Source organism: Lethenteron reissneri, chromosome 47 (assembly GCF_015708825.2).
Source record: "Lethenteron reissneri isolate LAM-NWPU_2019-01 chromosome 47, ASM1570882v1, whole genome shotgun sequence".
Taxonomy (NCBI): Eukaryota; Metazoa; Chordata; class Hyperoartia; order Petromyzontiformes; family Petromyzontidae; genus Lethenteron; species Lethenteron reissneri.
The window spans coordinates 3,356,128-3,370,781 of NC_083825.1; the positions used below are offsets into that span (position 1 = coordinate 3,356,128).

At 53.3% G+C, this 14,654-nt stretch overlaps 1 protein-coding gene across 1 annotated transcript in view; it reads right to left on the minus strand.

Moving 5' to 3' along the window:
- LOC133354428 (general vesicular transport factor p115-like) overlaps window positions 1–14,414 on the minus strand; it is a 22,755-nt gene extending 8,341 nt beyond the window's left edge. Inside the window, 14 exon segments of the mRNA XM_061571248.1 lie at window positions 78–283; window positions 1,191–1,345; window positions 1,793–1,881; window positions 2,012–2,152; window positions 3,646–3,821; window positions 4,367–4,487; window positions 4,732–4,790; window positions 5,227–5,329; window positions 6,399–6,410; window positions 6,412–6,527; window positions 9,155–9,231; window positions 10,177–10,241; window positions 11,609–11,695; window positions 14,272–14,414. Coding sequence (XP_061427232.1) covers window positions 78–283; window positions 1,191–1,345; window positions 1,793–1,881; window positions 2,012–2,152; window positions 3,646–3,821; window positions 4,367–4,487; window positions 4,732–4,790; window positions 5,227–5,329; window positions 6,399–6,410; window positions 6,412–6,527; window positions 9,155–9,231; window positions 10,177–10,241; window positions 11,609–11,695; window positions 14,272–14,337 — 1,473 coding nt within the window. The 5' untranslated portion in view covers window positions 14,338–14,414.
- Window positions 14,415–14,654: the final 240 nt, after the last annotated feature.

Genomic DNA, 14,654 nt, shown 5'->3' on the forward strand with positions numbered 1-14,654 from the left:
CTTCCACGCCGGCCAAGAAATGGGAGTGCCCACGACGCCTCGATTACTCGTGGGCGGCGAAGTTGTGCGGCGAGCACCTGCGACAGGATGCTGGTGCACTGCTGCAGCAGCGACACGGGCGGGTTGCCCAGCGACGTGGCAAGCTGCACCCGCAGCAGCTGCTCCTTCTGGGCGGCGTTGCCGATGAGGGCGTGCGCCAGCGCCACCGCGGCGCACCAGTTGGAGAGAGCGTCGCCCGAGAACAGGCCCCCGCACAGCAGCTGTCCCGCCGAGATGGCGCTGGCTGTGCCGGCAACGCACGCACAAACACGCGCCAGCACAAACACCGCGCAAGCATGCACCCACGCACCCTGGTCATCATCATCGCAGCCGCCATCATCGTAAGCACCGCCACCACCACAACCGCAATCACACACATCATATACTACACCAACATCACTACCACCACCAAGACCACGCTATCACACAAATACTTTCACTGTGATAATTATCACAGAGGTGATTATAATCACTATCGCTTTCATGACCAATATTATTCATAATATAGGTTTTTGGGTCAGATCGCGTTATTTATAAATGTGTCGTAACCCTCCACCACCCGACACGGCCAAACAGTAAAAATGTGTCACGTTTTTCAATAGACAAAATCATTCACTTCTTTAGCACACCGGTGTGCTGAAGAGAGATCTACAGCATTTAAAATTTTGAGTACGACGTGACACATTTTTTACTGTTTGGCAGTGTCGGGTGGTGGAGGGTTACGACACATTTATAAATAACGAGATCTGACCAAAAAACCTATATTATGAATCACTCTCGCTATCATCACCATCATCATCATTGACACACCAAGACAACTGTTCAATCACACCACTACCAACGTGATCACTCCCACCACCAAACCACGAAATCTTTTCATCATCATAATCTTCATCACCTCGTATCGTGTATAAACATCAGCGCTTGTGGGACAAAGGTGGCTGGCCGTGACGCTGTCCACACCGCCCCTTCGTTGCGCAATGTCCGCCTTAACAGGTGCTCGCTAACAGCGCATGCCTCAACAGCCGGTGTGGGGGCAGGGTTGGTGATGAGGGTGGTTTTGGTGAAACCGGCGAGGGTGAGCGGTTAGGAGGATTGCGTGGGGGTGGCATGGACTGTGCGCATCGTGTTTGGGTGGGCGTGGGCGGCACCGTCGATGGTGGAGGGGAGCAGCGTGGCAACGATCTGGCCCTGCCCCCCCGGGTTGCGGTAGAGGAAGCTCTGGAAGCAGTAGAGCACGGCGCAGCGCAGTACAAACGGCTGACGCTCATTCACCATCGACATGAGCAGCACCACCAGCGCCGGCCTGCACGCCACACACACACGCACCGGCTCGGTCAATCACGGCGCACGTCCACAACAATCACAACCAGCAACCGCACGCCGCCAGAACCGACTGCGATGGTACAAACCACAACAACCCATGACACACACGCCACAACCACAACAACCAATCGCACGCACGCATGCACGGACCACCACGGTCAACAACGGCGCACGTCCACAACAATCACAACCAGCAACCGTACGCCACCAGAACCTACTGCGAACGTACAAAACCACAAGAACCAATCGTGCACACGCCACAATCAACCACAAATGATGCACAAGCGCAACAACAAAGCACCATCGTTAACAACCGCAGACCCCCCCCCCTCCCCCGAACATATAAAATACCCCACACACACACCAAGGGGGCGGGGGGGGGGCAGGGTGGGGAGAGGGAACCAAGGTGGGGGTGGGCGGCACGCACCTCGGCGGCGTGGAGGGAGCGCTGACCGCCGCAAAGTACTCCTGGTTCGTCTGGCACCCTCGGATCACCTCCGACACCGTGTTGATCGTCTGAGACAACAGCGCGCAACACGGACACACGCTCAGCCAGCGCACGCGTCCTCCGCAGCGGTCCGCGTGGAACGGCGGGTGACGGCACGAGACACGGGCGCCGGGGACGCGGTGCGATGGGGAGGCTTGCCTCGGTGAGTATGTCCGCCGGGACGCCGGTGGCCATGAGGATGGCGCACAGCTGCTGGAGGAGGCCGCACTGGAACATGGCCTTCTGGCACGCCGCCACGGCGCCCGCCGGATTCGCCGGAGACACCAGCGTCCGCACAAGCTGCGGTCGTGGGGTGGGAGGGTGCGGGGGGATGGTGGGCAGTGGCGGCACATGGAGACACACGCAGTGTTACCTGTGCACGCACGGTTAGACAAAGATCCCCGATAGCCTGAACAGACTGTTGGGGTAGGTGCTGTTAGCGAGCATCTATTCTATTCAATTTTGGATTTATAAAGCGCCTTTCACCAGGCGCTTGACAATGCTTGCCGACTACAGTACAAAATGGCTAGACAAGGGATGGGGATCGGGTAGTGACGAGGGTGGAGTCTGCGGCGTGGAGGGGCGTTAGGCGGTGCTGGTAGGGGTGGCGGAAAAGAAGGGAGAAGGCGGAGTAGAGAAAAGAGATAGGACCTGAGGGTGGTGGGAAAGAGGAGAGCGAGGGGAGAGTCGGATGTGGAGAGAGTTTGTTCCAGAGTAAAGGGGGCAGGCAGAGGTAAGGGGCGAGAGTGAGATTGGGCGCAGGGAGGAGGCACAGCCAGAAAATGAAGGCCGGCGTGGTACACAAACACACGTATAAACCCACTCACAACATTCGTCGCAAAACATGCCTTATTACCACTATTATTATTATGCTCGATCACCCCGAAAGCCTCAATAGGCGTCAAGACCCTTTTGGCAGCAGGGTGCTGCCAAGTATTTCGCAGTAGGGGGCGCTGTAATTTGATGAAAACTCACACTAGAGATAAAGGACTCAATTTGAAATACTCGGGGAAAAATCGCTCCCCCTCCTGGCAGCAGGCAAATGCCCACACGCAGGCCGGTGCCGAGAGATCCTTGCGCTCCACAGGGAGAGCTGCCGCTGGGGGTGCCCTTCGAACGTTTTAGACGCGATGCATTTGCCGAGGCATTTAAACAAGAGCCGTACCGGTGGCAGGCACCCTACTGAATAGAGTTTTTGAGACGGGGCGAGGCTTTCCTGGGTAAAACGAGACGCAATTAATTCTAGATTTGAAGTTTTCGTGACTGCAAGGATCCATAATCTTTGGTTCATTCGGTAAAGTCACGTGACTTTACCGAAAGAACCAAAGAGTAGAGACGCAATTAGTTACAGTCTGCCCTTGCTCAACGCGTGTCCACACAGTGTTTTCGCCATAACACGGTTCTTTTATTTTGGGAACACTTTTGCGCGGAGCACGCACTGTTATAACGTGGTTTCTGAGCGGTTGACGACGAACTACTTTCTTGAGCCACGGTGCTGGGCAGTATGATACAGTATGCTGAACGATACAGCACGTGGAGTGATACAGTACTCGGCGACATATCCTCGTATCAGTTCTTTGTACCGCCGTGGGATGACCGACTTTAGGCCGATTTTAAAGCGCTAATGTGATTCAGTAACTCGGTATATCGCTCGCTTAAACACGGTTTTGCTTTGCGCGCCAACTTTCAGGAACGCATCGAGCGCGTTAAAAACGAGGAATTCTTGTATTTGCTCCCGGCGATTCAAAACGGCCTTCCGGGCGGCCACGTGCGTGCCCACCGCTGGCGCCGACCTGCAGCATGAGGTGCAGGTTGGTGACCTTCTGCGCCGACCAGCCAGCGCTCTCCTCGGTCACCTCGAACCAGGGTTTCATGCGCTGCACGTAGGAGCCCTCCTTGAAGAAGTTCTGGTTGGAGTTGTTGTTCTTGAGTAGGTTCTGCAGGAGCAGGCAGTCCTCCACCACGATCCCTGCCGATCCCGCACAAACCACGGCACTCTCACAGCCGCGAAAACGCCGGTGGAGCAAGCGACAAACCGGCACTTATCGCAGCAGCGATGGACAAAGTTTTTTTTTTGTTGGAACAAAACAAGAGCTCGGTAAAGCGCGCTGCCACAGCGCGCCGCACAGCTCACTCAACCAGGCGACACAATCTACGTAGGAGAGTCCCAATGCAACTGAACCAATATAAAAGGGGGGGGGGTCAAAGGTGAGGACAAACTGAGCCAGCTGCTACAGCCAAGTGGGGACATGATATTGGGGAGAGGATGGAAATTTAAATGGAGGGGAGAGGGGGGGAAACTGGGAAGCAGGAGTATAACCAACCTAATGAGGGAAACCTGGGGAAGGAGTGGAATAGGGGAGGGGGGGAGATGGAGGGGGGGAGGAAGCGGGGGACAGAGTCATTAAGTTTCTCGACGTTGAACAAGGTCACTGCGTCGCGCGCGCCCCCCCCAATGCGTCTCGACAGGGAGGCGCATCAGAACGGCAGTGGCTGGGTGGCGGCGGCGGTTACCTCCGTCGCTGTGCCCCTCCTCGGAGACGATGTCGAGCAGCCTCTCGAAGGCGTTCTCGAAGGCCACGATCTTCTGGATCGCCGCATTCCCCTTGGTCAGCTGCTGCAGCAGGAGCAGCCCCTGCGCACCGCGATACACGGCACACGTTAGCGGCGACTCGCACGGCTCCCCACGCCACCGTGGCTCCCATGCACAGCAGCAGCGTGCTGTGTTCCCTCTGCTGCCCCCCACACAATAACAGCAGCGTGCTGTGTTCCCTCTGCTGCACCCCACACAATAACAGCAGCAGCCTGCTGTGTGTTCCCTCTGCCCCTCACACCACACCGTGCTGTGTCAACCCCCACCCCCCTGACCCCGACGCCACTCACGTCATTCGGATCACCTCCCTGGTGTCCACCAGCAGGTCCATCATGCGCGACACTCCTGCGGGGGTGGCGGGAAGGGGACAAAGGGGCCAGTGAGGGCAGCTACAACAACAGTGGGGGGGGGCCACAAGGGACGACACGGGACGCGGAGGGTCGACCGTGACGGCGTCGTCCGTCAACGGCGGCACCGCGCCGTCGGCAAACACCACCAACCCCCCCACCGCCCCGTGTTTCCGCGCGACGGCTGGCCCATGCTGCCACACGCGCCCAGCTGGGAACTCAAAGAGGCAAGAAAGAGTCTCATTTGCAAGAGTGGGTGGGCGATTGAAGGAGTGAGTTAAGCGAGGAAGGTGGTCGTGGGAGAGGATTGGGTGGGACAGAGAGCTCGAGGAAGGATGGGTTGGGTCGGGGTGAGTCGGGCTAGAACAGGTCAAGGGTAAAGATGGGTCAGGGAGGAACAGGCAGGGTGGGGATGAGGATCGGTGGAGGCTGACCTGTGGGCGTGACGAGGATGATCTGGTGCACGGCCGGTCCTCGGTTCTTCAGGAGTACCGTGAGCAGCTTCACAGCCGCCCATCGCACGTGGAACTCAAACTCCTGCGGGCGAAACACACACACATACATTAACACACACTCAATTAACGAAAAAAAGACAAAGATCCCCCGTATAGCCTGAACAGACTGTAGGGGCAAGTGCTGTTAGCGAGCACCTATGAAGGCTGGAATGGTACACGAGGGAGTGGGTGGCCAGCACCACGCCCGACCGCCTGTCTCCCCAGTGGCGATGTTTACACACCGCACCAGGTACTCATTTCAGGCTGAGTCGACCTAGGGGAGGCCCAGGACTGGTTCAGATAATCGTCACTGGTGTTGGCCGTGAGCGGGAATCGAACCCGGGACGCCGGTTCATAGCGCAGCGCACTAATCGCTACACTACCGCACCCCACCACACACGATCACACACACACGGCCTCCCGCCCAGTCGCCAGCTGAAAAGGGACGCAACTACGAACGTTGACCACATTCGACCGAGTGACATCGTCGTGCAGACATCACATGGAGTGAAATCACGTGCTGTGACATGGTGTGGTGGTGGTGCAACATCGCATCATAGCGGTACCATGGAGTGACATCACGAGAATCCAATAAATTTCGATTTAAAGCTTTCGTGACTGCAGGATTATCTCTTGGTTCTTTCGGTAAAGTCACATAGAAGGGAAATAATAAAATAATAAAAATAAACATAATAAAATAATTCTCACGACGTTTCGGCCACAACGCAAGCAGCCGTCCTCAGGTGAAGAACAAGTCTGTTGCACGCTGTCTTCCCGACAGACCTGTTCTTCACTGAGGACGGCTGCTTGCGTTGTGGCCGAAACGTCGTGAGAATAATTTTAATATGTTTTATTTTTATTATTTTATTATTTCCCTTCTACGTGACTTTACCAAAAGAACCAAGAAGAGAATCCAATAGCTGTATTATATTTTTGTTTTCCTTTCCGCGCGTCTCCGATGAGCACGGTTGGCTACTTCCGGTGCAAAAGAAGTTCAACATAACATGTACATACGGGGTGGGGGGGGGGGGAGTCAGTGCAGTGACAACTTAGAGAGCGTGCCCTCTCGTTCGTGCGCAGTGTACGTTCGACGGGGTCTGGACTCGGGATACCTCAAGGAAGGAGGAGCAGCAGCGACACGTTCTCCTGCTTCTGGATGATGACGTCGGTGAACTGGGCGCCCAGGTCCTCCTCTGGGGCCGTCTTCTGCTGCTGTTGCTGCTGCTGGTGGTGCTGTTCCTCTGCGGAGGGGGAGGTCACGTTGCGTGTTGCGGTGACAACCGCATGGGACAAGCGAATGTTATGACTTCGCACCATTAAACTATTAAACTATTTTTTATCTACCAGGTAAAGCCCACTGAGCTATAGAGCTGTTTTTGAAAAGCGAACTGGCCACAAATGATAGCTCAATACACTAAAACGCACATTAATTCTAAAGGTGGAGGGAAAACCCGGAGGAACCGGTGAAAAATCCATGTGACCACAGGGAGAGAGACATGCAAAACTCCAAATATACAGGCGGCAGGGTCGGGATCGAACCCATGACCTCCTGCATACCCGACAAGGTAGTTAACATTTCACCACCGCCGTGAGATGTTAAGCCCAGACGCGACAGACAACGCCCACACGTGCAAGGGCAGCTCTTATCTCGGAGGTGTGCACCTGGGCTCATCAGTGGTCGGGACGTGACTGTTCAACGTCCCAGTGTCAAACCTGTTCACCCTGCAAGTGGCCCACGGCAGCTGCCGTTCCCCCTCTGCGGAAACGCCGCAGTGCAGTATATAGTACCGTATCGTATAGGGTATCGCATGTAAGGCAAGCGGACGTATTTGTTTTGTAATTTATAATTTGCTTGAGTTGACCATGTGATTTTGTTATTTATTTATTTATTGTAAAGCGGCTTGATGTGCTCTGCACGAAGACGACGACATGAAAGCCGAGTGCTTTGTTTATATTGTTTATTGTATCGTTTCTATTGTTGTGTATGTAATTTTTCAATGGTTTACGTTGTTTGTATTGTAGTTGATTGTATCTTCGTTATTGTTCATAGTTGTTTTTTTATTGCTTCGATTGTTCGTGCATCGTCGTTCGATGTTTGTTTTGTTGTTTATTGTTTAATGTTTGACGACAACCTCACGATAATAATAACACGCACCTTCTCCCCTGTATTTTAAGATAAGATTTTGGGGGGAGGGCGAGTTTGTTTTAAAATCCAGTAGCTGCATGTGTGTCACAGTGTGTCACCGTGTGTGTGTGTCACTAGGTTTGTGGGGAGCGGTGGTGTAGTAGTTAGAGCACACACCGTGCTACGTACACGGGAACAGAGTTCGATTCCAGCTTGCGACGATTATCTGAACCTATCCTGGGCCTCCACTAGGTCGACTCAGCCTCAAATGAGTACCTGGTGCGGTGTGTGATCATCGTCACTCGGGAGGAAAAAGCCGATCGGGCGTGGTGCTGGCCACCCACCCCTCGTGTGCCGTGGCGGCCTTCATAGGTGCTCGCTAACAGCACTTGATCCAACAGTCCATTAAGGCTATACAGGGGGTCTTTGTCTTCGTGACTTGGTTTGTGTAACTATATTGACACCAGGCATCAGTGTGGGGTGCGTCTCACTGTCTGGATGTCTGGAGCCTCTTATAACTTGCAAAGTAATATTTTTACAATAATAACGTAACGTTTTATTCTTACAGAGTGCCATTCGTGCACACTGCAGGAACAAAGCATTTGACGAACAAACTCGTGACGCGCGCAGCCATCGCACGGAGGCGTGCGCGGGAAAACCGCAGCCACAACTGGCGCTGCCAAAAAAAATTCCCTAAGCTCTGTGATCCTACATCAAGACGTTTGGCCGACTCCACTTTCTAACGAGCGTCTATAACCTCCGTTGCAACTACCAGATAAGAGCCGACCTGCACGTTGGGTCGCACCGCCTCTCGTACCCGGCACCCTCACAACCGCCCAGCGGCGACAAGCGGTGATTCGCGCATGGCATGCAGACCACTGCACCACACGCAATCCCCCGGCAGCACTCGAGTCACAACACCACCACCCAACAAAGCCCCCCACACCAACCTCTTCCTCCGATGCATTTCGATGACAAAATATACGTAAAATTTTAGGCAGGATTGTGACAACAATGCCCGTTACCTTTGCCGATTACGTTTAAAATGCAAGGTCAAGGTGCAGCCCTGCTATTGCTTGCTCACGCAAAAGGGGTTCTAGATAGCCATTCCAGAAGGGACTTTGGCCTACTCTTCCACCCTGGCCAGTAACCTACTCATTGACCTGCTGCGGTGTGCCCATGCATGCCACTGGGTGGACAGAGGCGGATACGATTTAAGAAACTTGCCCCTGTTGTTTTGACCGCCGCGCTGGTGGGAATCAAATCGGCGACCAATGTGAAAAGCCATTACACCAGAGCAGCACCACCACGTGTGCGGTGTTATTACGTCGTGGGCAGCAGCGCCGTTCTACGTGCTAGAGTGAATCTTATCCCAAAACGAAGCCATCAGAGAGGTTAAACAGAGCGGTGAATCCATCCGTTAATATCCGCGTGTGCGCAGTCGATAAAGAGTTAGAGGCATTCCCAAGTATCGCGGGGGAACGCAGCAACACCACGTGTGTTAGTGCGGCATGCAGGCAAGCCTCCTCCCACAAGCGGGCGTGACGTCGCGTCGTTTACCTTCTGCGTCCTCTGACGTCCGGCGAACGCAAGGGGGACACAGAGAAGAGAGCGTGAACGGAACACACGAGCCACCGTCAGCCGGCTTCGCACGCCGCTCCCCGCAACTCAACGACGACGGCAGCAGCGGCAGCAGTAACGGTGAAAGGGCATGGGGACAGCGGCGCTGTGAACGCGAATTACCTTCTTCCTCGCCCACGTCGTTCGAGACGATGTTGCACAGCGTGTCCAACGCGAAGGCCGTGATCTCCGCGTCGGACCTGAGTGACGAGAGACGCGTGGTTAGTAAGAGAGACCATGGCCAGCGGCGTCTGTAAGGTCATCGTCAAAAACCAGACTTTGCAAAATGATATCCCGTTAACCATTAAGCGTATTGGGAACCAGTTCCTAAAATCAGGAACCGGTCACCGTTTTAAAGTGGAATGCGAGTAACGAGAGCACCGATTGCTCGTGCGAAAGTACAAACGGCACAGTGGCCCAAGACATCACGTGGTTCATTTGCCCTCGCCTCTCAGTTCGATAGGTGAAGGTGAAACCCTGCACTGGGGATGTTTTACTCTAGGCCATGTGGGCACCTAATCCAGCCCAGCTTCCCATGGCCACGTCTCATCGATCCCTCCCCGCCCTCTCATTCACAACCCTTGTGTTAAATCCCTGCACCGGAGGTCACAGCAACACACTCACCCACCAACACACTCATTCACTCCCTCACCCACTCACCCACCAATTAATTCAGTTCCCCACTCAATCAGTTGCTCACCCATCTATTCCCTTGTCCACTCACCACGCTGCAGGTCACCTCACTTCTCCTTCTGATTCTTCCCTCGCCCTGCTCCACTTTGGAATTCTCTCCAGACCGTCTCTTTTCCAGAGCTCTTAGAAAATAATCTTGCCCAAATCAAGGAACATGTCAAATCTAATCTTCTGTAAGAATTCTACAGTGCCGTTTGTTGCTGGCCGCTGTGCTCAGTAACTGTGGAAAGTAAAAAAAAAACAATCCACTCGTGTGTTTGGATGAGGATGTGCAGCTGGCGTGAGTGATAGACACGTGGAAAGACAGGAGTGGAGTGTCCGGGCACTGGGCTGGAACCTCGCATAGGAAACGTACGTCCCTATCTTTGCATCTGTGATGCAAATGCACGTGTGCAGCTGTGCAGCCAGGATCCTGGTGAGCAGAGCAGCGACACACAGGGGTGTGTGCGTACCGGTCAGTCTGCAGGACGTGCAGAAGGTGTTCCATGCCTTGCGTGCCGACCTCCATGCGGTACTTCTACAATGAGCAAAACCGTTAAGCTCAGGGATTAAACAATATCAAATGTCCCCCATATAGCCTTAGCAGTTGGGAAAATGCTGTTCGCGAGTGCCTATTCAGGCAGGCATGGCACACGAGAGGGTGGGTGGCTAGCACCACGCCGGCCGCCTTTGTATCCCAGTGCTGATATTTACACACAGCACCAGGCACTCATTTAAGGTTGAATCAAACAAGAGGAAGCCCAGAACAGATATTCGTCACTTTATTTGTCGTGAGTGGGAGAGCAGAGGCACACACGTACACACAAGGCCAGCGTGATGTCGGCTGCAGTCTGGGACACTAATTAAGCCCATCTCTTTTTACAGAGCTTATAATAGCAAACATCCCGGCGAGCATACATGATGTCAACAATCAGGCTTAAAAGCACGCTTGGGAGAGACATTGCGTTTCTAGATGCACGGCACATAGCGCAACGTGGTCGTCGATTTTAAACGCTGCTGGGAAGGACACAAAGAGTACAAAGGATGATGGTGATATCTAATTGAACACAACCGGCTCATTAGTTCTGCTACGAATCAGCTGAGAACGGCAAGCCTAATGCAAGGCAACACTCGGGGGTCTTCACGGGGAACTCATCTCATGCAGCTCATTACCCCCTATAACCCCCAACCACGATGATCGGGAAGCTGGCTTCTCCTGGTGGTCTCTGTTGAGCCATGTGGCTCCCGCCGCGGGACAAAGCATGTGTCAAATTAGCGCCGACATTGCTGCAAAATAACGGACGGCACAAATTGGGGCACGTCTTTCTTCGTCTGATTTTAAGTTAAGGCTGTTTGTCAGACCATGGCTCTTTGGTAAGGCATATTAAAAATGACCGCAGCATGACACGCGTTTAAGTGTGCTATGGTGACATGCGATGCCCTCTATTGTGAGGATTGAGAAGTAGCAAGCGTGGTAAATTACTGAATGCTGCATATGATTGCCGTAATGTCTAGATTATGAGACACAATTTCTCCACCTGTAGTATAAAGGAAGAGTTGAGGATGCATATTATAATCCGGTAGGCGTGTGAGTGTTACTGGGTGTGTGGACAGATTCGTATCAACTATTGATACTGGCACTAAGTGTGGGATGTGCCTTACTTTCCAGAGCATCTTATGATCCTGAAGATATGGTAATAGTTTCATGTCATCCATTCCAGCTACTAAATTAAGGTTATTATAAAGGCACCTTGGGGCGAATATTCCACATATGATACAATATGTGACTGATTACTATTAGCATTGCCGTGATGCATTCAGTATATACTTTGTAAGTGTGTGTGGATACAATACACATGGAAATTAATCCCATGTGCTTGTTCAATGGAGGAGTGCTCTCCTAACCTTGGAGAGCGATTTGAGAGCCCTCACGGCACCCCTCCGGTCCTCGATCAGTGTGGAGGACGCGACACGGTCACATAACTTCTGCACCTGCTCCCCGCACACACGCAGACACACACAGGGCTCAGCACCAACAGGTCCCTCACCTGGGTCACCTTGATCCACCTTGCCTGAATCTGGGGTTATCATTAGCGTCAGTGTGGTTCATTTGTGTTACATATTATTTGGTTGTTTTTATTCAACCTAGGACCCATATCTAACAGAGGTCTCTGCGTATATACTCATCTGGCAGTTCACCAGTTTGATTCATGGCCCGACTCAGTGCATGAGACACTGAATATCAAAAACAGGCCAGAGTTTGGCTTGTGTTGAACCAATGCAGCTGAATGTGTGCACCATCACAAAACAATGCGGCTGATAGGATGAGCAAGACATATTTACATTTTTGATGTGGAGGGACAGATATGCTGGGTGAAGCATATTGTCTGCTTACTCTATTTTATTTATTCACCAAAGGTATCTGCACTGTTGCTCAGCCTGCCTTCACATCTCCAGTCCGCAAATCTGCTGCGTTTTTTTTTACCATGCAGGATTGCGTCATTTGCCAAATAGAAGTGATAAGTCTGGACTACAGCCCTTGTACTTTGTCCCTGCAGTTGAGATCACATTTTTGTTAATCAAACAACAACATTCACGTCGTGTTTTCTTTGCCGCAAATAAGATGCACAAATACTGCTCGGAACGCGAAACGTATTTATTATAATCGGTCTAGCACGGCCGCCGATACTGTGTGAATGGCAGCTATTTACCAAGAACCCAAACTAGAACAGACTGCGTGGTGCATCACAGGAATGCGACAGACACAGCGGGTCTCTCGCAAATGAGAAAGAAACACAGCATTAATGCCGCGCAACCTGACCGAAATATACAACTGTCAATATCTCTCGGCACAGAAACGTCCACTCGGTAACACTTGTAGAAATATCAATGCGGCTCGCACAGCACGTCGATTTCACGAAGCCCTTCCCCGTGTGTGGCGAGGCTAGAGTCGCCCTCCTATGGTGAACGCCACCTTCTACATTGCAAGTCCAGTGCACTAACCATTACACCTTCGGTAGTATCCTTCCATTCAAAGTTGAGAAGGTCAACACGTGTTATGTTTATTGTTCTAGACATTTCTAAAGTGCGGCAAACCGCTAAGTTTTTTTTCAAGCGGTTACTGGTAACGAAAAAAAACCTAAATTTAACAATCCTACTTCGAAGGACCTCCAGACTCTGCAGTTGTATGATGTTTTGATCATGAGAAATCACTTGGCTTAACATAGCAGTATACAGTGCTATATTCAAATACAAGGTACTGTACTCGTTCCGACCTTTCTCCGTTGGCAGAAATGTCAGGGATGTGTTCTGTTGTGGTCGTGTTAATGACGAATGTGCTGATGTTACGTGTTACATTGTGGCTACCATGCTTGCATCTGTTTAATATATAAATACAAAACAGCATTTTGTGAATCCACTGTTGTCCGCTATGGGAGTTGCTCGACCATACTTCACCAGTTTGGTACGTGCGGGCTGGTAAATGTTGCCGGGGGAGGGGGGGGTAGATGTTGGGAGTATGACCGGTTCAGACCATCGCTCGCCATCGATTTAAGCCACGGCATGGACTCTAAACTCGGGTCAGCGGGTTCATAGCACAGTGCACTAACCACTGGGCCACGATTCCACCGTGCATCTGCTAAGAGGCGGTATTCACGGCGCGTGGCCATAAGAACTGTATGCAAGGCGAGGCTTTGTGTCTCTCGTGCATATGCATCGTCGATGCGCGTGAGAAAGAACCCGATTACAATCGGACACTGACGCGGAACGGCAGCCAGACGAGGAAGGATTAAGTTGTCGCGGGCGCTCCGAGTTAACTCTGAACGCGTCCGCACGAATGACGTGTCACAAACTCCGGGGCGCCACATAAGCGCTCAGGGTCCAGGGACCAGTGCAGGAGGGGGGGATGCAGTCCAACCAGTGTTAGGGGAAAGCTGGAAAGAATTCCTTTGGAGGAGACGAAGGAAAATGGGGATACCAAGAGTTGGAATACCAAGGAAGGGTTTTGAAACCAATCGGGACCCAGAGAGTAGGAGGTGCAACCAAGAACATGTAGATTAAGGGAAATCCACGGAATGTCAGACGTGGGACGTGGGAGTCCAACCAAGGGAAGCGAGACGAGGAAAAGTGCCGTCAAGTTTAACGAGGACCTGGGAGGCGAGTTCAACCAGGGCGAGGACGACCAGGAAGGGGAATGCAATGAAGGAGAAGACGCAGGCGAGACCAAGGGGAAACATCGACTAGGAAAAGGGAAAACAGGGTAAGAGAGCCCCAGAGAGGGGAATGCAGCGAAGGCGAGCCAGGACAGCAGAGCTCTGTGCGTCGTGAGCCAGGGGAGAGGGGACCCCGGGCCACGGGGACCTCGAGAAGTGGCCGGGGCGCGGCTCCCTACGACAGGGGTCTGACACGTCAACATCCGAGGCCGCGGCCTTCACTCGAGCAGCGGCCTCTCCTGCTCATTCCGCGGGTTCGGCGCGCCCCGCGCGGGCAGAGGCCGCTAGCACCACACGGCCTCGCCCCGTCCCACCCTCCCACCCCGTGTGAGCCCGTTGCGCGCGGCCGTCTCTCACCGTCTCGGCGCCCGTGGGCTGCGGCCCAGCGGCCTGTCCGCCCATGACACCGCGGAGGAAATTCATGGCGACGCGGGGAGGGGGGACGAGGGAGATGCGGCGAGCGGCACGGCGGAACGCGCGGCCTTCCTACTCCCTGCAGGCCGCGTGACGTCACTCACTGGAGTAGTGGGCGGGGTGGGCGTGACGTCGTTAGGCGACGCCTACTCGTGTGACGTCACAAAGAGGCGTGGCTTCATTTTCAGGTGAAGGGGGGGTGACGTTGTACATGATAATCCGTGTGACGTCACGAGAAATTAGGGAGGGGCGTGTTATCCCAAAGGGGGGTGTGGGCAGTTGCATGACGTCATGTAGAGGCGGTACTTAACATCGGACTCGGGGAG